The sequence below is a fragment of the Elephas maximus genome, chromosome 20 (genome assembly GCF_024166365.1).
Source record: "Elephas maximus indicus isolate mEleMax1 chromosome 20, mEleMax1 primary haplotype, whole genome shotgun sequence".
Lineage (NCBI taxonomy): Eukaryota > Metazoa > Chordata > Mammalia > Proboscidea > Elephantidae > Elephas > Elephas maximus.
Window position 1 is genome coordinate 69,847,043 of NC_064838.1, and position 27,798 is coordinate 69,874,840.

At 46.7% G+C, this 27,798-nt stretch overlaps 1 protein-coding gene across 5 annotated transcripts in view; it reads right to left on the reverse strand.

Moving 5' to 3' along the window:
- PRICKLE2 (prickle planar cell polarity protein 2) overlaps positions 1-27,206 on the reverse strand; it is a 422,108-nt gene extending 394,902 nt beyond the window's left edge. The window contains exons 1-2 of one of the 5 annotated variants that reach the window (XM_049862955.1): positions 27,003-27,206; positions 26,146-26,231 (exon numbers count right to left, since the gene is read on the reverse strand). In XM_049862955.1, coding sequence (XP_049718912.1) covers positions 26,146-26,231; positions 27,003-27,044 — 128 coding nt within the window. In that variant the 5' untranslated portion in view covers positions 27,045-27,206. The other 4 variants (XM_049862965.1, XM_049862964.1, XM_049862963.1 and 1 more) reach the window with 4 other exon arrangements.
- Positions 27,207-27,798: the final 592 nt, after the last annotated feature.

The following is a 27,798-nucleotide window of genomic DNA, read 5'->3' on the forward strand; positions in this document are numbered from 1 at the left end:
TTCCTGTGGACTGGACTGTTGTGATCCACAGGGCTTTTACTGGTTGATTTCCAGAAGTATGTCACCAGGCCTTTCTTCCAAGTCCACCTTAGGCTGGGAGCTTGCCGAAACCTGCTCAGCATCATAGCAACCACAGTGGGACTAGTCAGGAATAGAAGCCAGGTCTCCTACATGGATGGAAGGATTATACCATTGAACCACCACTGCCACCTCAAATCTGTTCAGTATTAACATCCCCAACGTACAGATGACGATCCTAAGGCTCAGAGAAGCCAACTGACTTGCCAGAGTTTGCGGAAAAACGGCCATACTGAGATTCCAACCTGAGTCATCAGTCAAACTCCAGCGTGGCATCTCTGTTGCTGGGATTTCACGTGAAATTGGACACCAGTCCTTTTCTTCTCATGTCCAATACGACATGATTACGGATGAGAAAGGGCTTTGCTGGCTGCAAGGGATCTTTGTTATGGATGTCACTCTTTACGGATATCAGTCTGGGCACCTCCCCGCTTTAATCTGTAACACCAGCAATGTCCACCCCACCCAGCCTGTCCGGTACTGCAGCTCCACCACCCAGCTTCTAGAATGCTCAGCTCTAAGGCCATGTGTTACCATTAAGGACAAAAAAAAAAAAAGGAGGGGCAGTTCCCAGGAGCACAGGCAAAAAAACAAAAACACCCAGAAGCAAATTCAGACATCCACGTTGGGAATCTGGGCTCTTCAGTAAAATGCCTCTGAGACCTCCCATCTGAGCTCATTTATTTTTTACTTTTTTTTCACTTAATGCAGACTGGAAGACAGGTTAATTCTGGACCCACAGAACATCCCCTGCCCCACTCCTTTCTCCAGAAACGAGCGAGCCTGTGGCTCCTGCTTATTGATGTCTATTAATTTATCCCACCTAGACATCACTGTTGGTGCCCAGTATTCTGCTCAGAGTAGCCCAGCACCTAAACTCCTTCAAAGAAGGTCTTCGAATACCATGTCCATCAGGAAACCGTCCTGAAGCCCAAGGCGAACAGCAGTGAGCTCCCTTTAACTTTCTCATATCTTTATTTCCTTTCATCAGACTAGGGACTCGAAAGGACCCAACTTGCTCAGCCACCTGCTCATTCCCCAGTTGGCAATTGAGCACTCAGCATGTGCCAGGTGCTGTGCAAGGCCCTGGGGGTACAGTAATGAACCAACCAACACTCTGCCTGCCCTTATGGAACTTACAGTCTGGGGAGCAGGGGAACACATTAGAAGAGGGGGCCGGAGAAATGTTCTCAGAAGGTGTCATTTCAACAAAGGAAAAGCCAGCACTAGGACTAGGTAGGACAGAGTGTTCCTGGCACAGGTAACCACATGTACAGAGTACAAAGAGGAGATCAGACAAAACCAAGTGTTGACGAGGATGAGGAACACACAGGAGCATTACCTGCAGATGGAAGTCTAAACTGATGTGATCCCTTTGGGAGAGAATGTATTCTTATCTAGTAAATTCAGAGGTACACACACCTCACGACCTGGCAAGCCCACACCTGGGCACACACTCCAGAGAAATTCTCACACGCATGTCTGTCCCGAAAGAAAAACCAAACAGAAGACTACCAGGGAAGCACGCTGGTGCCAAAACCATTGAGCAAAACAAGGACATGATAAACTCATGATTCAGCAGAGTGGCTACCTCTGGGTAGAGAAGGTAGAGGACAGAATTGCAAAAGACAAAGCCAGGTGATAACTCACAGGTGTCCATTGTTTCCCCTTATGCATATTTCATCAACATTTTTGGATCTGCTCAATATTTCATAACTGAAATAACTACCTCTTCATCTGACTGCTGTGCGGAGAACAGGTTAGGGAGTGAAAAGGCGTAAGTGGGGAGTTCTGTGAAGAGGCGAGGGCAGTAGTTCAGACAAGAAATAACAGTGGTTTAGACTAGAGTGAAGGAACCCTGGTGGTGCAATGGTTAAGCGCTCAGCTGCTAACCTAAATGTTGACAGTTTGAACGCACCTACATACTCTGCAGGAGAAAGACTTGGTGATTTGCTTCCATAAAGATTACAGCCTAGGAAACCCTATGGGGCAGTTCTACTCTGTCACATGCGTTTGCTCTGAGCTGAAAATCTACTCAACCACACCTGATACAACAGATTGGGGCAGAAGGATAGTAGAGACAGAGACACAAATATTTCCAGGCACATTGATCCCTTATTTTCAAACTGGGCTCAAGACTGAATGTAAAGAGCTGTTCGTGGAGGGCACGGTGGGAGGGTAAGGGAGAGAGTTTTAATTCTCTAGTCCAGTCGATCCCTTCACGCTTACAGATGTGCAAAACAAGCCAGAGAAATGAGATGGAAAAAACTAGGGGCAGAACAGACCAGTACCAAAATCCTTAACATGCATAACTCTGCCTCTTTCCACCCAGTTTTGTGTCAGAATGTAAACTTCCGATTCAACGAAATTCAGTAGGCAGGCACACCATCAGTAGCTGATGCTGACAGCAAGTCGACTCCTATCTAAATCGATGATGCGGCTTATTCCCACAAAACTATCAGGATGAAATTATTTCTGTAGCTTCTATCTTAGCTCCAGGGGGTTAAATCCAGTTTAGTTGTTTTGGGAAAACTTGAGGTTGGTAAATCAAAGTAGTGAATAAAAATGGCATTCCAAAAAGTCTGTTGACGTCAAATCCTTAGCCATTTAAAATTAGTCAGTTTCCTGCCCTCATACACATTGATAGATCATATGCATGTTTGGAAACCACTTTTTTTTTTTTTTTTCCATTTTGCAATATCCATCTAGTTAAAATGCACACATCCTCTGATCTAGTAATTATACTTCTGGGAACTTATCCTATAAACGTTTTCACACATAGAAGCAATGAGGGTGGACTGACACGAAAGCCCACTGTAATATCATCTGCAATAACCAGCAACTTTAAGCATCTTAAAAGATCGTCAGCGAAGAACTGGTGAAAAGAAATTATGGTACAACTATACAATGGGAAGGGGTCCCTGGGTGGCGCAAATGGTTAAACACCCAACCACTAACCAAAAGGCTGGCGGTTCAAACCCACCCAGAGGCACCTCAGGAGAAAGGCCTGGAGATCTGCTTCTGAAAAGTCACAAACCAAAAATAACCCAAACTCGTTGCTGTCGAGTTGATTCTGACTCACAGCGACCCTACAGGACAGAGGACAACTGCCCCATAGGGTTTCTGAGGAGCAAGTAGTGGATTTGAACTGCTGACCTTTTGTTTAGCAGCCCAAGCTCTGAACCACTGCGCCACCAGGACTCCTCTTGAAAAGTCATAACCTTGAAAAACCCCATGGAGTATTGTTCTATTCTGTACACACGGGGTCTCAGTGAGTCCGAACTGATTCGAGGGCAAATCGTTTTGTTTTGTTTCTGGATACAATGTGATATTATGTGACCTTTTTGTTTAATAAGGAATGTGTACACAAACCAAACCCACTGCCATCAAGTTGATTCCAACTCATAGCAACCCTATAGGGTAGAGTAGAACTACCCCATAGGGTTTCCAAGGCAGTAATTGTCACAGAAGCATCGACCTTTTGGTTAGCAGCTGAGCGCTTTAACCACTGCACCACCAGGGCTCCTAATGAATATATATATACTGATATTGAAATTTCTCCAAGGTCTATTAAGTGATAAGAGGAAGTATCTTTGGTATGTTACCATCTGAGTTAAGAAAAAAAAGAAACAAAACATACGTAAACACATATATACATACCCACACGTATTCCTACCAACATGTATTCTGTACACACGCTCCACACACAGGCACGTCAAGGAAGGACACCCAACGGCTTTTAAATACATAAATTTATGACATCATTGTTACTGTACTTCATGGCATGCGAAGCCATAAATTTTCATGAATTCCCTCTAAGCTTCTTCTGAATCAATTTCCTAGTCTGCGTTCCTCTGACTTGTGAAAGCTTGACCCCAAAATGTCTTCCCAGTTTTCCTCAGACATTTTTCATGATCAGTTTCACGTTCTTCTTAGATAATTTGGGAAAGCTGATCAGGCACAATCATCGGGAAGATAATTCCAGCTTAAAGACTTTCACACAAAACTATCCTGGGACACAACCAACATGACAGGCTTTCCGGCAAGAAAATTTTTTTGCACAGTGATTACTTAATTAAGAGGTTAGAAAGGTACAAGCAGTTTTCTGTTCACCGGGAAGCGATGGGGCTTCAGCCCTCACCCACACTCACACACGGTAGCCTGTGGCATACCTCTCCACGTAAGTCATGTGAGCCCAACCCCACTGCCCCGTCTGCTGGTAAAATGATCGGAGCTATCGAAGGGATTAATCATATTCCTCCACTCCATACCCTTTAATCCCAAAACAAGCAGTTCTAAACGCGTTCCAGAACAGCGTATGTGCTTCCTCATACCGTGAAATCCGTGCGTGATGACATTCCTGAAATGTTCCAGGTTATTCCTCAGTAGCTAGGGCACAGATTCACAGAGAAAGAGAAAAAAAAACCTTTTATATCAAACATACTTCAATTTACTCTAATAACTTAGGTAAAGTCAAGGTTTACTTGAAGTCCTGCCTCCAAACAGTGTTTTCTGGAATAGCACACTTACCCTCAGCAAGCGCTCCTAAATTAAAAGAACAATTTTGGATTTTCCATCATTGAAAGCTCAGCATATAGCCTATTACTAAAAATGACACTTTAGTAATCTGTCACAGTAGTCAGAATAACTCCTTGGCCTTTGGGCAGTACAGTCACAGAGCCCCTTGTCCCACATAATCAACATCTGTAGTTGGTCAGTTAATTTTTTAAAATCCAGTTAGGATTAATTCAGCCGTGAATGAATGAAACCTCAAATACCAGTTGCTTAAACATGATGGTTATTCTTTCCTCTTTCATATAAATGTAGTCTGGAATTATACAGTCCAAGGCTAGTATGGTGTCTCTATGGTCATCAGGGACCCAGGCTTCATGTATCTTGTCATGCTATGCTTAAGAAAGGTCTTTCACCTCATGGCTCAGTTTAGCTGCCTAAGCTCCAACCATCACGTTCACATCCCAGTGGGCAGGAAAGACTAAGGGAACGAAAGATACATGCTTTCCATCGAAAAGCCAGCACTTCCCACAAATTGTATCCACTACTTCCACTTATATTCTTGCTAACCAAAAAGGTCGGCAGTTCAAATCCACTGGCTTTATCTTATAGGGTACTATGAGCAGGAATCGACTCGACAGCAGTGGGTTTTGTTTTGTTTTTTGGTTAACAGCAGGAGGGCCTGGGAAATGCATTACTTCTCAGGCCATGTGCCAGGTAATAATTTGAAGGTTCTAGTTCTAAGGAGGAAACCCTGGTGGCGTAGTGGTTAAGAGCTCGGCTGCCAATCAAAAGTCGGCAGTTCGAATCCACCAGGTGCTCCCTGGAAACCCTACGGGGCAGTTCTACTCTATCTTATTAGGGTCTCTATGAGTTGGAATCGACTCTATGGCAAATGGTTTGGGTTTTTTTTTTATTTCTAAGGAAGAAGTAGACAGTGGATTTGGGGGTGACTAGCTTTTTTTTTTTTTTTTTTTAGCAGTGTCTGCCACATGAAGAAATCACAAAATAACGACATGGTGAGACTTGTGAGAGCCAGAGCTCGAGGGGGATGCTTGTTGTTCTGGGTCTCACAAGTTTTCTGCCTTTGACAGGGTGCAGTCTTACCGCTTTTCTATCACTCTCTATTAATGCAAAATAATTGAGTTTTCCTCTCTGACAGGTTTCCAGCTTACACAGGTTCTGGCTTTCACAGGTTTTTCTGCATATACAACGCTTAATTTTATTTCTTGAAACACATACCACACGTTCATTTTAGTGGGGAAGGGGATTTTACATATGGGTCTACAGATTGATTGGTTCACCTTATCTTTTATGCATAAAACACACCTATGATCCATCTTCTTCCATTCCCAGGTTGGGTTTCTTTAGGGTGGTGCCAGAATTTAAAGATACCGTCAGAAAAATATAAGTCCTTGACTAGGTATGCCTCCCTGCTCCCTCTTTTTTTTTTTTTTTTCCTTCTTTTTTTTTTTATTTTTTATTGTGCATTAGGTTAAAGTTTACAGAGCAAATTAGTTTCCCATTTGATAGTTTGTAAAGTATATGGCCTTGGTTTCATTGCCCACAATATGTCAGCTCTCTCCCCATGTCTGCCCTGGGTTCCCCGTTTCCTTTCGTCCTGATTTTCTACCCCTTCCTGCCTTCTAAACCTTGAAGTTGGGCAAACGCTGCCTTTCTAATCCCGTATAATTAACTGTTCTGAGGAACACGTTCCTCTCGGCTGTTATCCCACGGACCTGTCCATGGTCTGGCTGGAAGGTGGTCTCTGGAACAGCTTCAGCTCCAGTCCAGAAGGGGGTCTTAGGGCCACAGCCTCAGGGGCCTCCCTTTATCTTTCATAGCTGTTTTTCCCAAAACCTAATTTAACTGCTTTAAAAAAAAAAAAGACATTCATCATTGAGTTATCCCCAAACATTCACTTTAGTTCTCACAGAAACACCTCTTTTCCCTTTTTGCACTTGTATTTCACGGGCACACAAAGACAACTATGCAATTCTAGCAGTAGGTACAACCGGCATAAACAGGCTTGGGAATAAACACAATGTACTCTGGTAAACATCCAGCTCTCCCACATAACTAGATGGGAAGAGTGAGAGCCTCGTGGACAGAGACTTGCCACTTGGAGGTTTTCCACATGGAATGGAGATCTTTGATTTAACGAGCACGGGAACTGAGTGAAGAACTAAAAACCCGTTGCCATCGAGTCAATTCCGACTCATAATGAGCCTATAGGACAGAGTAGAACTGCCCCATAGGATTTCCAAGACTGTGATCTTTATGGGAACAGACTGTCACATCTTTCCCCCACAGACCTGCTGGTGGGTTTAAACCACCAACCTTTTGGTTAGCAGCTGAGTGCTTTAACCACTGCACCACCAGGCTCCAGTGGAGAACTAGTTCTTTTGCATTTCCTCTTGCCAAAATCTCCGGGGTTGGCAATTTCACAGTAAATCCCTAGAAATGCTGTCACCATGTGTTAATGGTGATGAGTCCGAAACATCAGAGTTATACCGTGTACTTCCCAATGTCATTCTCGGCTCGATAGGGGCAGAATTTCCCAGTGCTTCTTACTAGGTAGGACTGTCACTGCATGGTCATACCACCATTGTGGGAGCACCATTTCACAGACAGCAAATGTTGGACATCCCTGGCTCCAGCCCACCAAATGCTGGCAGCAGCACGCCCAAGTCACTGTGGCAAGAAAAGACAAAATAAACAAAAACACACCCACAAGTAGCCAAATGACCACCTAACAGGATGGCGCGTGGCCCTAGGTGTAGAAAAGATTGTTGTTATTGTAGACGTCATGGTTCTGTACTGGCTTCCCTGTCATCTCTTAGATCTCACCCTCACAGCCACTGGCCTTGTTCGCACCCACGGCAGATCCAAATCCTGAGGAGCCCTGGATTACACCCTCACACCCATCAGCCTTGTACATACCCATGGCAGGTCCAAATCCTACGGAACCCTGGATCATACCCTCACAGCCATTGGCCTTGTTCATACCCATGGCAGATCCAAATCCTACGGAACCCTGGATTACACCCTCACACCCATCAGCTTTGTACATACCCGCGGCAGGTCCAAATCCTACGGAACCCTGGATCACACCCTCACAGCCATCAGCATTATACATACCCGCGGCAGGTCCAAATCCTACGGAACCCTGGATCACACCCTCACAGCCATCAGCCTTGTACATACCCGTGGTAGGTCCAAATCCTACGGAACCCTGGATCACACCCTCACAGCCATCAGCCTCGTTCATACCCATGGCAGGTCCAAATCCTACGGAACCCTGGGTCACACCCTCACAGCCATCAGCCTTGTTCATACCCATGGCACGTCCAAATCCTAAGGAACCCTGGATCACACCCTCACAGCCATCAGCGTTGTTCATACCCATGGCAGGTCCAAATCCTAAGGAACCCTGGATCATACCCTCACAGCTATCAGCCTTGTTCATAACCACGGCAGGTCCAAATCCTAAGGAACCCTGGATCACACCCTCACACCCATCAGCCTTGTTATACCCACGGCAGGTCCAAATCCTACGGAACCTTGAGAGGCCTTCTGACAGTCCTGATGGAAGGGAACCAAGCGTAGCCTGAAACATGAGAACGTGCATGCTACTTGAACAATTTCTGGGAAGGAGATGCTACAGTTGATTGAGCTCAGACTTCACCATTCTACACAAACACATTTTCTAACAGCCTTTTTTTTTATTTATACTGGATTCACAAAATAAATACAAACATTAAAAGAGGGAACAGCTTCATTAAGAAAACAAACGATTCCTTCTCATACATGTGCCTGATGAGATCTTTTGCCCAATTTTCTAATGAGTTGTTCCATGTTTATTTTTCTTTCTATTAGAGCTGTTTTCATAGCGAAGAAATCCGGTCTCTACACATCATATGTGTTGCAAATAATTTCCTCAGTTTTTCTTTTTGATTTTTGACAATTTCTAAGTTATTCATGTCAAAATATTCACTCATCCTTTATGACTTCTGGATTTCACAGCATCCCTTCACTTATTCACTCAGCACATTCACACTGAACATTTGCCATGTACCAGGTATTTTTCTAGGTCTCGGGGAACTGAACAAAAGAGACATGGTACAAAACATCCAGCCGGAGTTTAAAATCTTGTATCAAAAATTAATTCTAGGGCAGAAAGAAAAACAGATAACCTGTCAAAAATGCAATATAACGTCAGGTAGTGATAAATGCTATGAGGAAACATAAAAAAGATAGGAAGAGGGAAAAGGTGACTGGAGTGTTCCTTTAGGATGGTCAGGGAAGGCCGTTCTAGGCAAAGAGCACTGGAACAGAGGCTGTGAGGGAAGTGAGGGAGCAAACCATGGGGGTATCTGGGGGGACAGTCCTGGGAGAGGGGCCAGGAAGGGCAAATGCTGGACAGGAATGTACCCGCTGTGTTTGAGGAGCACTGAAGTAGCCAGTGGCCGGAAAGGAGGAAAAAGAGAGAAAATATTTGAATTTAGAGCTGCCTTTCACTTTCCAAATTTATGAGTATTCATTCATAATAAAATTTATTTTTTTCTTAATGTAGAAGTGTGCCATTCATCTCCTTTTATTCCAAATGAAAAGATGGTTGTCCCTACACCACTCATTGGCTCTTTCCCTCACTGTTTTTAAATGTCACCTTCATCATATCCTGTATTCCCATAATGACCTGGATCTAGTTTTACAGATGTTCTACTCTGTCACCGGGATCGTTCTAGTCCTGCTTCACTTCCGTACTATTTTAATTTCTGTAACTTTAGAATATGTTTGGTAAATATAATTTTGAAAGGATTGCCTGGTAGGGCTAGAACCTCTCATTAATCTTTAGTCATTTTCATAAAAATACCAGACTTTGATACCACCCGTTTATCAGTTTGTCATATTATGGCATGCTATCTGTTGCTGTGATGCTGGAAGCTATGCTACGGGTATTTCAAATACCAGCAGGGTCACCCATGGTGGACAGGTTTCAGTGGAGCTTCCAGACTAAGAGACTGGGAAGAAAGGCCTGGCAATCTATTTCTAAAAATTAGCCAATGAAAACTTTTGGATTACAACAGAACACTGTCTGACTCACTTGCTTTGGACATGTCATCAGGAGGGATCAATAGCTGGAGTACACCATGTTTGGTGAAGTAGAGGCCAACAAGGGCAAAAGAGACCCTCAGTGAGATGGACTGGCACAGTAGCCACAATGATGGACTTCAATATGCTGGTGATTGTGAGGAGATGCAGGAGAGAGCAATGTTTCACTCATGTAAGGTCAACATGAGTTGGTGTCCACTCAATGGTGGCTATCTGCCCACCAGACCTTGGCTCATTCTACTTTCCAGCTCACCAAAGAGCTTAAGGCCAGTTTATTAACTCCACAGTCCCTAAATTTGGACTATATTTAGGGACTATGGAGTTAATAAACTGCTCTTAAGCTAGCTTAGTCCCTAAATGATAGGGAAGTGGCAGCCAAGAAAGTTTAAAGGACAAAAAACAAAAAAACTCTTTTTCATCTAAACTCTTAGCTCTCAACACCAATAACTGGTCTTTAGCGGTACTCAAAGCCATCTTGTCATAAGAAAGCTTGCCAGCTGAACTAGACAGTCATTTAAGCCATGTGTGTCTTATCTGGTCTCTCTGGTATGACTCAATGCTGGAGGGCGGGGCCTATGGCTTAGATCAGTGCTTCTCAAAAGTGTGTTCCCAGATGAGCAGCATCACCAGGAACTTGTAAGGAATGCAAATTCTAAGTCCCTACCTAGACCTACTGAATGGGAAACTCAGGGGGTGGGGGCCTGTGGGGGTTCAGCCTGCCAGATGGTTCTGATGCTTGCCAAAGGATGAAAACCCTTGATTTAGAGTCAACACAAACCCTCCAGTGCCAGGCATACAAATGGGCTGAAGAGTCCAAACTCTGCAGTTAGAGTCATAAGATCAAACCTGAGTTTCAACACTAACTGTGTGACCTCGGGGAAGTAACTTCAACTTGCAGCATCTCAGTTTCCGAACCTGAACAACGGGAATAATGGTATCTACCTCATGTATGGTTCAAGAGTTAAATAAGAAAATGCAAGAAATGTGCTTAGAATATCCCCAGTGCTCTGTTAATGGTAGTTACGATTATAAATGAAGGTTCCAGGTGGCGCACACAGTTTGTGCTCGACTACCGTCTTAGTCATCTAGTGCTGGCATAACAGAAATACCACCAGTGGATGGCTTTAACAAAGAGAAATTAATTTTCTCACAGTCTAGTAGGTTACAAGTCCAAATTCAGGGCACTGGCTCCAGGGGAAGGCTTTCTCTCTCCGTTGGCTCCAGAGGAAGGTCCTTGTCCGCAATCTTCCCCAGGTCAAGGAGCTTCTCAGGCACAGGGACCCCATGTCCAAAGGACGCGCTCTGCTCCTGGTGCTGCTTTCTTGGTAGTATGAGGTCCTCAACTCTCTGCTTGCTTCCCTTTCCTTTTATCTCTTGAGAGATCAAAGGTGGTGTAGGGAAACTCCCTTTACCTTGATCAGGGAGGTGACCTGAGTAAGGGTGGTGTTACAATCCTACCCTAATCCTCTCAGCATAAAATTAAAATCACAAAATGGACAACAACCACACATGGCCTAACCATGTTGATATACACATTTTTGGGGGGACACAATTCAATCCTTGACAACTACTAACATAAAGGCTGGTGGTTCAAACTTGCTGAACGGCAGCATGGAAGAAAAGCCTGGTGATCCGCTTCTGCAAAGACTACAGCCAAGAAAATCCTACAGAGCCCAGCTCTAACTGTAACACACAGGCCCACAATGGGCCCAAATCAACTCGGGCAATAGGTTTGGTTTTGGTTTATGATTATTATAACCGTGAAAAAAACAGAAATTACTTTCATTTTATTTATTCTGGTAATTTATTCTGGCAAGCCTAGATCCTTTTACGGTAGGTTTAAAAGAAATCAGGGGGTGAGGAAGTAAAGTGAACATACTCTTCTGTTCGTGTTTACAGAGAAGTGGGGGTGAGGTGGGCTGGCTCTGGCAGGACTGCGGGGAGATGGCATTCATATCTAGGATTACGAAGAATTTCCTTTTCTAAGGAAGCACATTTTTCCCTTTGAGAGTGAATCAATTATATAACCTAGACGTTAATTAAAAGACCCCAGGGCCAAGAGCTCTTCCCACAAATAGCCGTCCACACACCGCCAGTTCATTTCCTACACATCCCTTGGCAAGGCCCAAGAAAAGCTAAGCAAAGATAGATGGACTCCGTGGGGTGACCTGGAGGTCAGCTGATTCAGAGAGCTGAACTCATTAACATGGACAGCAAACTCCATGACAAAACAGCCTTGAAAACCCTATGGGGCAGCTCTACTCTGCACACACAGGGTGCCATGATGGCACTGCTAACAACTAGAAGCTTTACACCACGTGTGTAATTCCTCCTTGCTATCAAAGCATGCAGCTGTGCCGAGAAGAGACAAAGTGCGTTCCACACCAAGGTGCCCAAGCCCCATCCTCCCCGTGCTACAGCGATTTTACAAATAGCTCACTTAGGAAGCCCTGCTAGGTGTGAAGTCCCTGGGTGGAGTAAACGGTTAACGTGCTTGGCTGCTAACTGAAGGGTGGAGGTTCAAATGCACCCAAAGGTGCCCCAGAAGAAAGGCCTGGAGATCTACTTACAAGGGACCTGCCACCGACAACCCCATGGAGCACAGTTCTACTCTGACACACACGGGGTCGCCACGAGTTGGAACTGACCCTATGGCAACTGATTGGTTAGTTGGGTACCTGTTTCATTACCGTAACTATGTAAAACTCTACCAGAAAAAAAAATCAGATTAGAAGAAAATCACACCCTAATGTTAAGAGTACTCATCTTCGGCTGATGAAGTTACAATAATTTTTTTTTTTTAAACGAATCATCAGACTCTGCTGCATTTTCCAAATTGTCTACACTGTATGGTGATCATCCACCAATTTGATCAAAATTAATTTAAAATAAGAAACTTGCCTTAACTGCTGTCACCACCCCACATCCCTAGCGACTGGAGAAATCTACGAAATTTTCCCACTTCTCAGAACCCAGAAAACACACGTATGTGGCCTTCCCTATGACTTCAAATATTCCATGCCCACGAAGGAGACACTCCTCAACCGTCAACCTTCTCCGGGTGTCTGGTTTCATGAAGATGAACTGCGCCTGTCATTATGATTTCCAAACAAGTCAGTAAGTCGCTGGAGGGGTTCCAAAGGCCAGTCATCAAGGATCCAAATAACGGGATCACTCCTGGGTGCCTGACTGCAGAACAAAAGGCTTTGAGAAATTCTATTACCAGAGTAATCTCATAGTGTTGTTGAAGAGAGAAAACACCTGCCTTCTTGTAGTAAATCCCCCCGAGCCCTAATCCCTCAGCTCTCACCTCAGAGGATCCACTCGGGTGCTCTATGGACGTATAGTGAGGCCAGTTTTTAAGAGCTACGAAAGCAGTTTCTGCATCACCAGTAGTTTACCAAACATAAAATCAAATGACACTCTCATTAAATGTTCCAGTGTGCTTGCGTCTGTCTTGTAGCGTGGCACCAAATTCCAACAAAGTGTAACCCGGTGCTGTCGAGTTGATTCTGACTCATAGCGACCCTGTAACGGACAGAGTAGAACTGCCCCATAGGTTTTCCAAGACTGTCATCTTTAAGGAAGCAGACTACCTCATGTTTCTCTGGCGGAGCACCTGGTGGGTTCCAACTGCGAACCTTTTGCTTGGCACACGGGTGCTTTAATTGCTGCGCCACCAGGGCTGCCCTGGTGAAGTGTAGGAGGGCACATATTAAGGGCATAGGCCCAGAGACTGGATAATGACCACCTTGTTTATATTTAGGCTGACTGGCTCAAAGTTGGCTGCTGAGGGGCACTATAAACTCCCTCCTCTGACTGACCCCTTTTGTTGAGGTTTCCTCTAGGAAACGTTATGCAAATGGTATTTCTAAAGATCCCCCTTCCACAAACTCCCCTGACCAACTGCCCAGCTTAATACCAAAAAAAAAAAAAAAAAAAGCTGTTAACAAACTGAATGGAGCCCCCATTAATGTAATGCAGATCTGATTAGGAAACAGCAAGCAGTCTCCTGTGGGGCTGGAAACTGCATTGTATTTGATTCCACTTTCTCGCAAGGTGGTGCTTTTCAGATACCCTAATAATCTCAACACCACACCCTCTGATTTGATAGGATTTTCCCCTTCCAGACTCCATCCCCAAATAAACCAACTAGCCACGGGTTCTTCAGACATTTTCTTCATTGTAGACACTAGTCATCCCCAGCCCATCGAGAATATAAGGCTCTTTTTCCCCCCAAGGGATAGTTTTTTGTTTAGAATAGCAGAGTCAAAGTGTGAGAGCTAAACACTCTCTTGGTTAAAGAAATCATCTCAAGCACCCAGACCTGGCTTCAGATTCTGGACCCTCTTTGGGCCTCAGTTTCCTCATATTTAAGAAGTGAAAGATAAAATACATGCCTCAGAAAATTGTTTTGAGAACGATAAGAGGTGACACACGAAAGAAGCCAAGCACACAGCAGGCCCTCAATGATGTGAGCTGCTTCCTGATAGCATGTTCTGGATAAGGAGGGTTTAGCTGCTGGGACGACTCGCTCACTGCAGATATTCCTGCCAAGTATTGACTTCATTCCAATCCGTCATTCACATCACCCATCCGGTCACAAATATTCACTTACTTCTTTCAGATTAGCAGTCATAAAATCAGATGTCTACAGGGGCCAGCCAATAATGTAAACAAGCAAGGTAGGCCAGGTGTAAGACAACAGGGAATGGTGGGGACTGTGAAAAAGTTCCATCTAAAAGGAAAAAATGTGGGCCCAGAGTTGCATACATCTTTTCATTTCTCCAGAGAAATGCCCAAATCTAAATTTTTAGGCAAAGTTTCTGGATTTGCATACGTTGGCAACTATTTAAAAATTTAAATACTTGGCTCACTAAACAAAGAATACCACCTATGAGCACTGTGCTCCTTTAAAAAAAAAAAAAATCATGTATATGAGACCAAAGGGTTAACAATTACTTTAAAACAAAGATAAGAAGGAAAGGGGGCAGGGAAACTAGATCAATGGAAACACAACGATCAGAACAGAAACAGTGGGAATGTTCACGCATTTTGAAGAATGTAACCAATGTCACTGAATACTGTGTGTAGAAATTGTTGAGCGGAAACCTAAGCTGCTGTGTAAACCTCTACCAAAAACACAATAAAATATTATTATTTTTTTAATTTAAATACTGTGTATGATGGTTAAGGTTGTGTGTCAACTTGTCGTTTGGCAGGCATATGATACTGTGATCACTTCCATGATGAGATGTGATATAATGTGATTACTTCCATGACGGGATCTGCTTTGAGTAGCCAAGCAGTTGAAAGAAGTTTCCTTGGGCGTGTGGCCTGCATCAAACATAAGTGGACATTCTGGCAAGGCTCATGGGCTTTTGCTGGCTCTGGATCCTGCCACTGCCTCCTGTTCGTCTGACCCCAGTTCTTGGGACCTGAGCTAGCAGCTTACCTGCGGTCTTGCCTGCCAATCTTGGAATTCATCAACCTTTGCAGCCAGTGAGCAAGAGCCCTGCTCCCTGACCTGCCAATCTTGGGTTCACCAGCCCCTGCTACATGAATCAGGAGAAGCCTCTATCCTGACCCACAGACTTGGGACATTCCAGCCTCTACAACCATGTGGGCCATTTCCTTGATATAAATCTCTCTCTATATATACTTATACGCTTTACTGGTTTTGCTTCTCTAGAGAACCCAGCCTAAGATACCGTGCAATGCCAACAAAATACATCTCATCTGAGGAGTCTGTGATCTTGGGATCAAATATTATATATCTTTGTTTCTGGTACCTCAGAAAAAGGAACTCCTGCTTCAGGACTGGGTGACCAGGTCAAGGGAAATGTTTAGCACGGCTTACTAGGGGCCATAGAACTAGCTGAACACGGAGCTACAGTGAAACAGGCTAAGCATCTCCGTGATGGTTTGTGGTTTCTGTCTTGAACGTGTTCTTGGTCCAGCTGGTGGGACACAAGGCAAAAGGATTCTTTTTGTACAGTGGCCCCAGGGACAGTGTTTGAAAGTTGCCTTCCTGTTATAGCTTACAAATTGTTTTTACACACATCATATGTACATTTCACATGAGCAAGCATGAGGGTGAGGGTGTGAGGCCCAATTCTGCCAAACTCTGTTTCCACTGAAGTGCATACACCTCAAGTGAGCGTATGAAAGACAACACCTCAACATACAGGAAACAAAAATCCTCAGACCTGGACCAATAAGCAACATCATGATAAACAGAAAATACTGAAGTTGTCAAGGATTTAACTGACTTGGATCCACAATCAATGCCCATGAAAACAGCAGTTAGGAAATCAAATAAAGCATTGCATTGGGCAAATCTGCACAAAAGACCCCTTTAAAGTGTTAAAAAGCAAAGATGTCACCTTAAGGACTAGGTGCACCTGATCTAAGCCATGCTGTTTTCAAGCACCTCATATACATGTGAAAGCTCAACAATGGATAAGGAAGACCGAAGAAGATTTGATGCCTTTGAATTACAATGTTGGCAAAGAATATTGGATGGACTAGCAGAAGAATGAATTGGACGAGGTACAGCTGGAAGGTGCATTAGAGGTGAGGATGGTGAGACTTCATCTCACATACTTTAGACATGTCATCAGGAGGGACCAGTTCCTGGAGAAGGACATCATGCTTGGTAGAGTAGAGGGTCGGTGAAGAAGAGGAAGACCCTCAACAAAATGAACTGACACAGCGGCTGCAACAACGGGCTCAAGCACGATGATTGTGTGGATGGCGCAGGACCGGGCGGTGTTTCGTTCTGCTGTACACGGGGTTGCTATGAGTCGGAGCCGACTGGACAGCACTGAACAACAACAATCCATCAGGAAGTCTCAAGCCCCCAGACGAGGGGGGCTTCTACTCTCTCAAAACCATCCAGTACGATCCACAAGAAACATCACTGCCATTTAACAATCAAAGGGCTGCAACCATGGTGGGGAAGTGAGTTGGTACATCATGTAACCTGTGATTTCCACAGCCTTGAGCCCAGATTTTCTTACTCCTTGTCTGTTTCCTGTAGGCTCTGACGCAACCACACGCGTGCATCACACCCATGTTGCCACCGAGACAGCGAGAGGCACGTTATGTGCATCATCCCATTTAAGCCTCACGCAACTTTCGAAGTAATATTATCTCCATTTTTCAGATAAGAAAACCAAGGCTCAGAAAGGTTAAATCACTTGCCCAAGGCGACTCAGCCGACAAGGGGCAGAACCATGACTATGATCCCAGCGATCTCTCTCCAACGCCTGTCCCTTTAACTATCAGCTGTAACGCTCCCACAGAAGTCCTTATACGCTTCATGGAAGTTTTTATGACAGTGGCTGAAAACACACATTTCTTCCCAAGATCTTGGATGGCCCTGAAAGGGATGGAGCAGATAAAATCTCTTTGATCTCAAGAAGTTCAATGATGTGGGAATCATCCCCTCTAGGGAATGCTAGCTCTCTCCACAGGGAGATCTCCCCGGGGTACTCATCAATCAAAGAGTTAAAGGATAACCCCCGAGCTTTTTGAACCAGAAAAGAAAATAACACATCTATTAGGTTCTGCCTCCGCCACCCACCTTAAAGGACAGGCGTATTAGGATGAATGACAGCCTTTCAACAAAACGTGGTATCACTTCCGTGATTAAAGACAAACAAAAATTATTTTGGAAAAAAAAAAAAAAAGACTGACATGGACGCTCTGTGTTTTCTCCCTATTCATCAGGGACAAACTGTCACTCACTCAGGTGACTAAGTTTTATTAATTACCAGGTCACTACACAAGCTGAGATGCTTCAAAGTCTCAGCTCCCAGAACACACAGATACATTCAAATGCTTAAAAGGTGTGGGGGTGGAAATGGGCACCATCTTTTTTTTTGGAGGGCAATTTGGCAATGGCTTTTAAAATTTTAGATATTCACATCCTCTGACCTAGCAATTCCAATTATATTACAGAAACAAAGGTGGGTAAATACACACAAGCACGTTGTCACATTAAAAAGGGACAACCGTGTAGCAGATAACAGGAAAAATGGACAGAGAAATTCTGGCTGAACGGTAATAATTCATACAAATAGATTCTAAATGCTAATAAATTATGAGATCTTTTTGTCCTGTACATACTAACGTGAAAAGATGTCCAAGAAAGTATTTCTAAGTATTAAAAAAGCAAGCAAAAAAAGCACATATAGCATAAACATGCTCTACAAAATCACGTTAATACTAATTTGAATGCATCTGGGGAAACAAACACCTAGTCATAAACAAGGCATATCTCCATCTCACAGGTCAGAAAGCCATTTCCATGCAGGGCCAGACAGTACGCGGTTTTAGTTTTGTGGCCGTAAGGTGTGCCTCAACTACCCAACCCTGCCGTCGTGAAAGCAGCAGCTGGAGACTAAACGAACGAGCGAAGGTGCACGCCAGTAAAACTTTTTTGAGTCTCTGAGATTTAGATTTTGTATAATTTCCAGGTGCCACGAAATGTTATTCTTCTTATGATTTCTTTTTTTTTTTTAGCCATCTAAAAAATTCCTCTCAGGCAGCAGGCCACAGAAAAACAGGCAGCGGGCCAGGTTCGTCCACCGGCTGGAGCTTGCTGACCCCGCTCTTGGTGGTGCAACCCGCACGCACGTGGCAGAGGAGAACGGCCCCTTAGGGTTTTCTACGCTGTAATCTTTATGGGAGGAGATCACTAGGCCTTTCTCACACAGATCTGCTGGGTAGGTTCCAACCATCGACCTTTCAATTAGTGGCTGAGCACTTAACCACTGTGTCACCAAGGCTCCTCACCCTGCTGTAGAAGGTACGGTTAAGAAAGGGTTTCCCTCTGTGACATGTGTGTTTTATACAGAAACTTTTTCTGTTTCATACACGTACACAGAGACCAACCGACATTATTTTCCCAAGAGAAAAACTCTATTTAGGTATTTCAGCTTCTATTGGAAATACAAGGAGCCCTGGTGGTGCAGTGGTTAAGCACGTGGCTGCGAACCAAAGGGTTAGTGGTTTGAACCCACCAGCTGCCCTGTGGGAGAAAGATGTGGCAGTCTGCTTCTGTAAAGATCTACACTCTTGCAAACCCTGAAGGTAGTTCTATTCTGTCCTATAGGGTCGCTATGGGTTGGAATCTACTCAACAGCAATGGGTTTGGTTTTGGTTTTGCCTTTTTTAAGCCTTGAGGATTCCAGGCATAAATCACCCCCTCCCATACACACACACACCCCATCTTGTTTTCCCTCTTCTTGGCACATCAGTTGATCAAGACAGAATGTTATTCCTCCCAAGCAAAACAGTTGGTGGGAACCCATTGCTTAGCCAAATTACACTCTACTAAAGGAAATCAGGCCGCCATCGCCCAACTTACTGCCCCAGTCATCAATCAACACAATTGCCAGGGCAACTAGGGAAGGATGCTTTTCAAGGCGCAGTCTTGGCTGACCAGCGAGCTGCCGCTGGAGTGACCCGGCAAGGCCAAAGCATCCATGGAGTGGCTGCAGCGTGGCCAAAGCACGCTGCATGGAAAGGCAGCTGTTGTCCTCAGACAGACCCTCTGCATAATTATAACAGCCTCACAAAGCTGCGCCTGCTCTCGGTTTCCAAGCCGCCGCCTGTGAGTGTGGGGCTGCAGGCAGCTTGTCCTGAAAGCCTGCCCTTTAACGCTCAAATTGAATCTACATTTATCAGCAAAGCTGAGACGTTAAAGGGATTACAACGGGCTTAGAATCTGCCGGCGGTTCATTGATCTGGTCTTGCAAGCCTCATCTCCACATGCCCTTTAGAAACAGCCTGGTTCTCTGGCTTCCGCACTATTTACATCCAGGTGGGCAGGGATGTTTCTTCTGGCCCTGATTCTGAGAGATTCTCGCGCTCATTTCTTCCAAAACTACGAGCAGCTACTTGCATAGTCACTAGACTGTGGGCTAGCCCCAGGCTCGCAGACTGTTCCTATAAAGGGCCAGATAGTAGGTATTAGACACTGGGGGCCATACAGTCACTGTAGCAACGACTCGACTCTGAGCTGTAACGTGAAAGGGGTCGCAGACAACATAAATGAATGGGCGTGGCTGTGTTCTGACAAAACGTCACTGATGGGCACGGAAATGTAAACTTTATATAATTGTTACATGTCATGAAATGCAATTCTTGTTTTTTTTTTTTCAACCATTTAAAAATGCAAAACTCATGTTTAACTCATGGCTCATACAAAAACAAATGGCATCGGAATTTGGCCAGCAGGCCGCCGTCTGCTGACCCCTGGTCTAGAGCCTTGCTACTCAAAGTGTGGTCCAAGGACTAGCACCACTGGCATCACCTGGGAGCTTGTCAGAAATGCAGAGTCTCAGGCCCCCCCAGACCTACTGAATCAGAATCTACACCTGGTAATTCATATGCAAATAAAGTTTTTGATATCCTGGTCTAGCACACAGATTCTAAAGTCAGACAGGGTTGGAATACCATTGACTAGCTGGCTATGTGGCCTCAGGCAAGTTACTTAACCTCGCTGAGACTCAGTTTCCTTACCTATTAAAATGGATGTAAACAGTTACACCAATTTTCAAGGACTGTTGTGAGTGAAAGACAGAAGGATATAAAACACTTGCCTAACACTTTACAAAGGTAGCTCACCACATATGCTCACTGTTTTTTAAACCTTTTGGGAGAGGTGGGAATGTTCACTCAGTGTCTGCAAAATCAAATCGCTTCTGGCACCTGAAAGCTAACTTAAATGTTTGAAGAGGTGCTTGAGTGTAATAGGAATGTCGGGGACCGTGGCGAGCCAAGGCTACACCCACACCCATGTCCTGCCATCTAAAGGGGCTACCCACGTCCTGTCACACTGGAAAGGAGGCACTTCTGATTTGTCAAGAGAAACTAAAACCTGGACTTTAACGTTAGAAAAAGTCTCCTCATCTAAGACCCTGTACAGATCAAACAACACAGTCCCTTAGTGGCGCAAACAGAGTTAAGTGGTGCAAACAGAAAGGCTGGCAGATTGAACCCACCCGGAGGTACCTAGGAAGAAAGGCCTGGTGACCACGTTCTGAAAAATCAGCTATTAAAAACCTTACGAAGCACAGTCCTACTCTGACACACATGGGATCACCCAGAGTCAGAATCAATTTGATGGCAACTGGTTTGGTTTTTGGTCTACAGATCAAGCAAGCTCATCTACATGCTAGATTGTACTCCAGGGCCTCTGGTTTGTGACCACTGCCTTAGAATAAAGATGTAACAAGAGATTATAAATCAAAATTAAATCAGCCAGGGTTTTAAAGTCAAATCCCAACTTTGACATTCCCTAGCCATGTGCTCTTGGGCCAGTTACTTAACAACCCTGAGCCCTGGTTTCCTTATCAGGAAAATAATCACATTTACCTCATAGGGTCTGGTGAGAATTAAACAAAAACGTGGGAGTCCCTGGATGGTGCAAATGGCTAACACAAGTACTCGGCTGCTAACCCAAAGGTTGGCAGTTTGAGTCCACCCAGAGGTACCTTGAAAGAAAGGCCTGGCAATCTACTTCTGAAAACCAGCCACCGAAACCCCTCTGGAGCACCGTTCCACTGACACACATGGGGGCGTCATGATTAGGTATCAACTCTATGGCAACCAGAATGAACGTGAAACCCCCACAAAAACGTGTTTAAAGTAGAGGCAGAGTGCCTGACGGAGTAAGCACTCATAGTTGTTACTGCCAATGTTGTTTTGGTATTGGTAGTAGTAGTAGAATTACTATTATTCACCAGTTCCTGGGCATTCCGAGAGCAAATCTTCACTGTGAACATGGCTCTCCTTCATTCCCTGCTCAAACTCGCTATAAGCAAGCAGGCAGGCCCAGTCAGTGCCCCCCAGAAAGTTGTCTTGTAGGGGAGTACACTAAGTGCTTAGTTATAAAAGACATTGCTCTGGCTGCTGTCCACGAAGACGCCTTCATCTTCCTCTTCATGAAAATCCCCTCCACAGCCGTGCATGACTCGCCCTCTGCCGCCTTCAGGTGATGTCCCTTCTGAGCGAGGTCACCCTGTGGGGACCAGGGGTGGCTACTTCTGCCATCAGCTGCCCAAGAGCAGGTAGGGGGAGGGCTCCTGGACCACAACGGTGAGCCCTCTATTCTCCATGGTATACAAATCCTTATGGGTTTTTTAAGAAGTTCTAGAATCTCTACTTTTGCCCCCTAAAGATGTGGGTGATGATAAAATGGGAAGAGAGTATGATCACGCAGGAAGATCCCCTCAGAATAACCTTAGGACTGCTCCTTACACAGGTGAGCCTGAGCCCAAAGCAAGGGGAGCTATGCGTTGTGTGCAGTGCTCAGGGCTTTGGGTTTTCTTTGTTTTTTTGGGGGGGGGGGGGTGAAGGGTGTTGTTTTTATTGTAGTAAAATATACATAACAAAAACTTCGCCATTTTAACCATTTTTAACGTACAATTCAGCACCATTAATACAGCATGTTGTCAACCACCACCATTCTATTTCCAAAAGTTTTTCATCCCCAAACGGAAACTCAGCACTCCTGAAGCAATGGGGCTGGGGTGCGCATTTAACCCAGGGCTTCTTGATGATCTTTACTGTGCGCGTGAATCAGCTAGGATCTCACCAAATGCAGACTCCCATGCAGCAGGTCTGGGGTGGCGCCCGAGACTCTGCATTTCTAGGAGCTCCGAGGTGATTGATACCTGTGCTGTGGGTTCCCACACCAGTGACACCTGTGCTGCTGGTTCCCACACAGGGCTCTGACAGTCAGATGTGAATTAACATCATCTTCCTTGCTGCTCAAATGGCCCCTCCTCACAGGCTCTTCCCTGACCCATCCCCCCTCCCCGCAAAAAAAAGTTGCTGATCCCAACTCAGGGCAACCCTATATGTGTATGTGTGTCAGAGTAGAACTGTGGTCCACAGTGTTTTCCATGCCTGATCTTCCAGAAGTACACTGCCAGGCCTTTCTTCCAAGGGGCCTCTGGGTGGCAGAAACCCACAGCAGAAATCACGGGTAATGGTATGCTGAACGAGGGCTATTTTGCTCTTTGCTGCATCCTTGGCACCAGCGAAGTGCCTGGCACACAGCAGGCACTCAAATATTTGTTCAGTGGACAGATTTCGGTTTGAAAGCTGAGGAAAATGAAACTCAGAGAGTTCGAGTCATGTGTCCAAGGTCACACAGCTTGTCAAAGTCAGAGCAGGACTCCAGCCCAGCTCTGCCTGGACTTCAAAGGCCCGGATCTCCCCACCACACCAGAGGGAAGCAAAGTTTGTTTACAACACACTTCCTCCCAGAACTTCAATGCCTTCACACTGGGAGGCAGTAACACAATTCTAGTCCATTTTTTAAGAGCTGCCTGCTGCATGGACAATGGACTGATCCGGGATAAAGGAGTGGAAGCAGAGAAGCAGGTGAGAAGCTGCTGCAGTGGTCCAGGCAAGTAAGGGCAGGTACTTAGGGTTCCTTGATACTCTGGAGGAGTCTGGGGTGGCCTAATGGAGCAGTGATGAAGAGCTTGGCTGCTAACCAAAAGGCCAGTAGTTCGAATCTACCAGCTACTCTTTGGAAACCCTATGGGGCAGTTCTACCCTGTCCTGGAGTCGCTGAGTTGGAATCGACTCAACAGCAATGGGTTTGGTTTTTGTTGGGGTAGCACAGTTAAACATGTAGCTACTAACCAGAAGGTTGGCAGTTAAGCTCACCCAGAAGTACCTCTGAAGAAAGGCCTGGTGATCTGCTTCTGAAGGGTCACGGCCTTGAGAGCCAAGGAGCACAGTTCTACTGTGCAACACACGGGCTCACCATGAGTTAAACACAGCTTGAGGGCAACCGGCCTGATGCTTCGGGGTGAGGGAAATTCCACTCTTCCTGACTCAGAGTCTTTCAGCTTCAGTGCAGCTTCAGTCGCGTTAGTTCCAACCCGTGGTGACCCCATGTGTGTCAGAGCAGATCTGGGCTCTATAGGGTTTTCAATGGCTGATGTTTTAGAAGATTACCAGGCCTTTCTTCTGAGAAACCTTTGGGTGGACTCGAACTGCCAAGCTTTTGGTTAGCAACCGAGTGTGTTAACCATTTGCACCACTCAGGGACTCCACTGACATGATATACGATGTGGGAAAAGTCAGTGTGATCCGTTACTAAATAATTTCACACATATACAGAATCTTGGGTAAATGGTTAAAATTACAGATGAACATTAAGTGTGGGTACTTGGATATCCCCTATAAGACAACGGTTTAACAGAACGTATGTTTGCAGGTCACCCCTTTCTTCCTACACAACTGTCTCTCCCAGGGGCTCCTGGTCTCCCCAGTCAGAGGTGCATTAAGTGAGCAAACAGTGGACTTCAAAGAGGGAACTGCCAACAAGAATACTCTGCTGTAACCCAGAAATGGTTGCTCCTCTTCTCCAAAAGGTCACCAGAAAGCATGCCCATGGGGGGAAAGAAAGGGGCAAGAGCGAGGGGCTGCTTCCTTTCCAGTAGTGGGTGGAAATGCATAAAAACCCTATTCATGGAGCCAGAGTGAGGCCTTTTGCTGCTTGTAGGGGAAGTGCTTCGGCATGAAAGTTGTCTCCTGTGGATGAAAGGGTCTCTTTCCAAGAGAATGGCTTCATAACGGGCTGAAAATAAAACACTTGTTTTCCTGCTACAAAATGTGCTCGGTGAAAACGGTTTAAGGTCTCCAGGCAGCTGTCCTCGTGACGGTCCGCAGTTACCCTGGACATCCAGCATCCTCCAACATGCTAGGCATCTTTTCTCCTGAAGCACTGGTGGCGTGACAGTTAAGTGCTCAGCTGTGTCCCAAAAGGTTGGCAGTTCGATCCCACCCAGCCACTCTGCAGGAGAAAGACCTGGCTATCTGCTCCCATAAAGATTACAGTGTAGGAGACACCATGGAGTTCTACTCTGTCACATGGAGTTGCTATGAGTCAGAACTCAACTCAAAGGCACGTAACACCAACAACAAGGTAGTATTTACTGTGTGCCGGTACAGGGGAATGTGTTTTCAATATCTCATTTAATCTCCACAATAACCCTCTGTACCATTGTTATTCCCACTTCCCAGCTAGGGAAACAGAGCTAGGGAGAGAAAATGACCAACCAGAGGTCAGAGGTCACACAGCTGGGGAGAAGAGGAGCCAGGCTGCACAACCACAGACACCAGCATGCCACAGGGCCCTGGGGAGTTCATCCAGAAGCCGCAGAGAAGGGGAAGAAAGGGAAACCAGAAACCTCTCGCCTCCTGCCCAGCACTCTGCCTTCCCACCCCCATTAGCACACAAGATCAATCAAACAGAAGGGATGACATCGGATTTGATTCACAAAATAAGGCTTCCACACCGATACCCATGTTTCTACAGCCCACTTTTGCATTAGGGACGGACCCGTTTGGGATAGAATGCTGGCACGGCTGATGGATGCCTATGTCTGTCAATTACATATTTATAAGATTGCAGCGCCTTGACTCTGACATAGAAGTTATTACAGGCTCTGGAGCCATCAGGGTTGCACTCAGTGCCCTGAAACAAAGGCAAAGAGGCTGCCAGACCCATCCGAGGCAGGAACAAAGGCCTTCAATTTCTGAAGGAGCCGGTTGGGAGTTTTTTTTATAAGTGGGTGCCCAGCACATGTTACCAACTGGGAGACATCAGAGAAGCTCACACAGAAGGAGAAAAAAAATCAAAGCAGGCTTTTCTCCATAGTATCCCGAGACAGCTCTCTTCAAAGGGGCAGAGGGTGGCAAGGGAAAGGAAGGTTCATGAACCAGAGAATATCTGCTGCCAAAGTTGAGAATTCCCTCCTGTCATGGCTTTTCCTTTTTATAAGGATGTCAGGGAAGGGTCACCTTCTCTCTTTACATCACCACACTGGGGAACTGCAGGCCTGCAACCCAACTTTCCCAACCAGAGTCGGAGCCACCAGAGGCATTGGAAGGGCACCCAGATCCCTGTCCCCCAAACATAATCATTCCAATCCAGGCTGGGGCTGCCTGGAAGTCAACATTCAAGGCACATTAATAAGAAACATCTGGCCACCGAAGAGGGTTGACACCGCCCAGGCGGGCAGTGGGTTACAGGCTGAATTAAAAACACAGTTGGAGAGCACCAACTCATCCACAGAACATACACACCGCACCAGCCACTTGGAAACACTGCCATTCCCAGGTCGAGTGACCTGAAGTCACAGGCTGTGGGTGCAAGGGACCCAATGCTCTCACGTCAGGGAAATGCAGCCTGAGTCCAGCTCTCTGCATCCCCTGGTGTCTGGCCACCAGGTCCACCTTCGGTATTTGTAGCACTTGTAGCCCCACTCTGAAAGGAACTGCCTTTGCTTTCTTTCCACGTGACTTACAAGTGAGATTCAGAAGAAGGGACTACGCCTGTGTGGGCACGTGTGTGTACACATATACATATACCCGACAAGAATCGAATTTAAGGCATCCTACCTCCATTTGTGCAAGGCGAACCCGGGGCACTGGTCACCACAGACGTTACATGGCTGGCCTCGCTCTATCCGCCCCAGTCCGGTCAACTTCAAAACAAAAAGACAACACACGGTGGCTGGTCTCCACCACCACTGGGGCTCCCTCCAAAGCCCCAGCTGTGACCCAGGCAGGACGGCCTGCCCCTCCCACCTCACTTCCTCTGATTTGACTCAACTGTTCGTCTGGAAGAAGGGGGATGTGGGGGCGGGTCGCTGCTGGTGCCCAGGTGTGGCGTCCAGCCTGGGGAGGGGTGTGCGGACCCAGGAGGGCTGTCTCCAGCGTGGGCACCAAACCATCAAGACGTGGTCACGGCTGGGGCTTTGTCTCCCCCAGACACCGTGGTCACGGGTTTCTAAGAAACAAAAGCAGGGCCTTTCGGTTCCCCAGAGTCCCTGAGAAGCGACTACAGCGCGCCCGCCCTGCACGGGGCTAGCGCTCCCAGGAACCGGGCAGCACAGGACGCCCCCAAAAGGCAGCCTCAAAGTCAAGTCCGGGACTCGAGCTCCAAGAGGCTGGACGCTGGCGCTCTGGTGCCGGGGTTCCGATTTGCCTTGAGGGAGGGGGCTTCCCGGGGCACCCCCAGACTGTGACGGTCAAGGCCACGCTTCGGGGTCGGCCTCTCGGCGGGACGTGGGGCCGGAACTGCACCCCTTGCACGGCTCCGAGCGCTCTCTCCCGCCGCGCACGCACCTCCGCCCGCGGGCCGCCTTACCTGGGGCCACAGGTGCGCAGCCGCGGGGCGGAGGGGGCCGGGACCGGCGCTGGCGGAGGGCTGGGGGTCTCCGGCGGCCGGCCCGGCTCGGGTGGGGGTCACTCACCGACCGGCTGGAGAGTCTTTTCCGGGAGCTCCGGCCGAACATGGCCGGGCGCCTCTTGCTCGCAGCGCCGTCCGTCGGTCCGTCCGCGCCGCGCTCTGCAGGGCGGGTCTCCGGGGCGGGCACCCCGGCGCCCCCCGGCCCGGCTGTCTCCGCCTCGCAGCCCCGGCGGCCTCGGGAGCGCACGCCTCCCCCACCGCCCTTCCCTCGGCCTCGCGCGGCCTCCCTCCCCGCCCGCAGGTCCCTCCCCTTCTCCTGCCATCCCCCCGCCCCTGCCGGGCTCGCCCTGCGGTCCCCGGGCCCTGCCGGCCCTCCCCCGCACCCAGCTGGGGCCGCTTTCGTCCTTTCCCCGGCTGCCAGGCCCACAGGGTCCGTCCCTTCGCTCACCTAATCCCGCCCCCAAAGGCTTGCCCTCACCCTTTCCCCGAAGTTAGGGGTCGGGACCTCTTCGTGGCCCCCGCTGTTGTAGCTGGGTAAGGGGTGGGGCAGAATGAGGGAGCTGAGCTTTTTTAAAATAAGGTCTATAATTCACGTACCCTTTTGTGCACCGTTCTGCCAGTTTTGACAAACTCATACAGACTCATAACCACCATCACCGTCGAGATGAACAGTCCCACTAACGCTCCAACATGGGCTGTTTCAGAAGCTTGTACCAGGCCTGGCAGCTAGTGAGTCTTCAGGAAGTGTCGGTGGTTATCGGAGGAGGGGGAGGAGGAAGGAGGTGAATTACCTTACGCCCCATCTAACTGCACAGTGGGGCCCTGGTGGTTGCTTGGCTTGGCAGTTCGAATCCACCAGC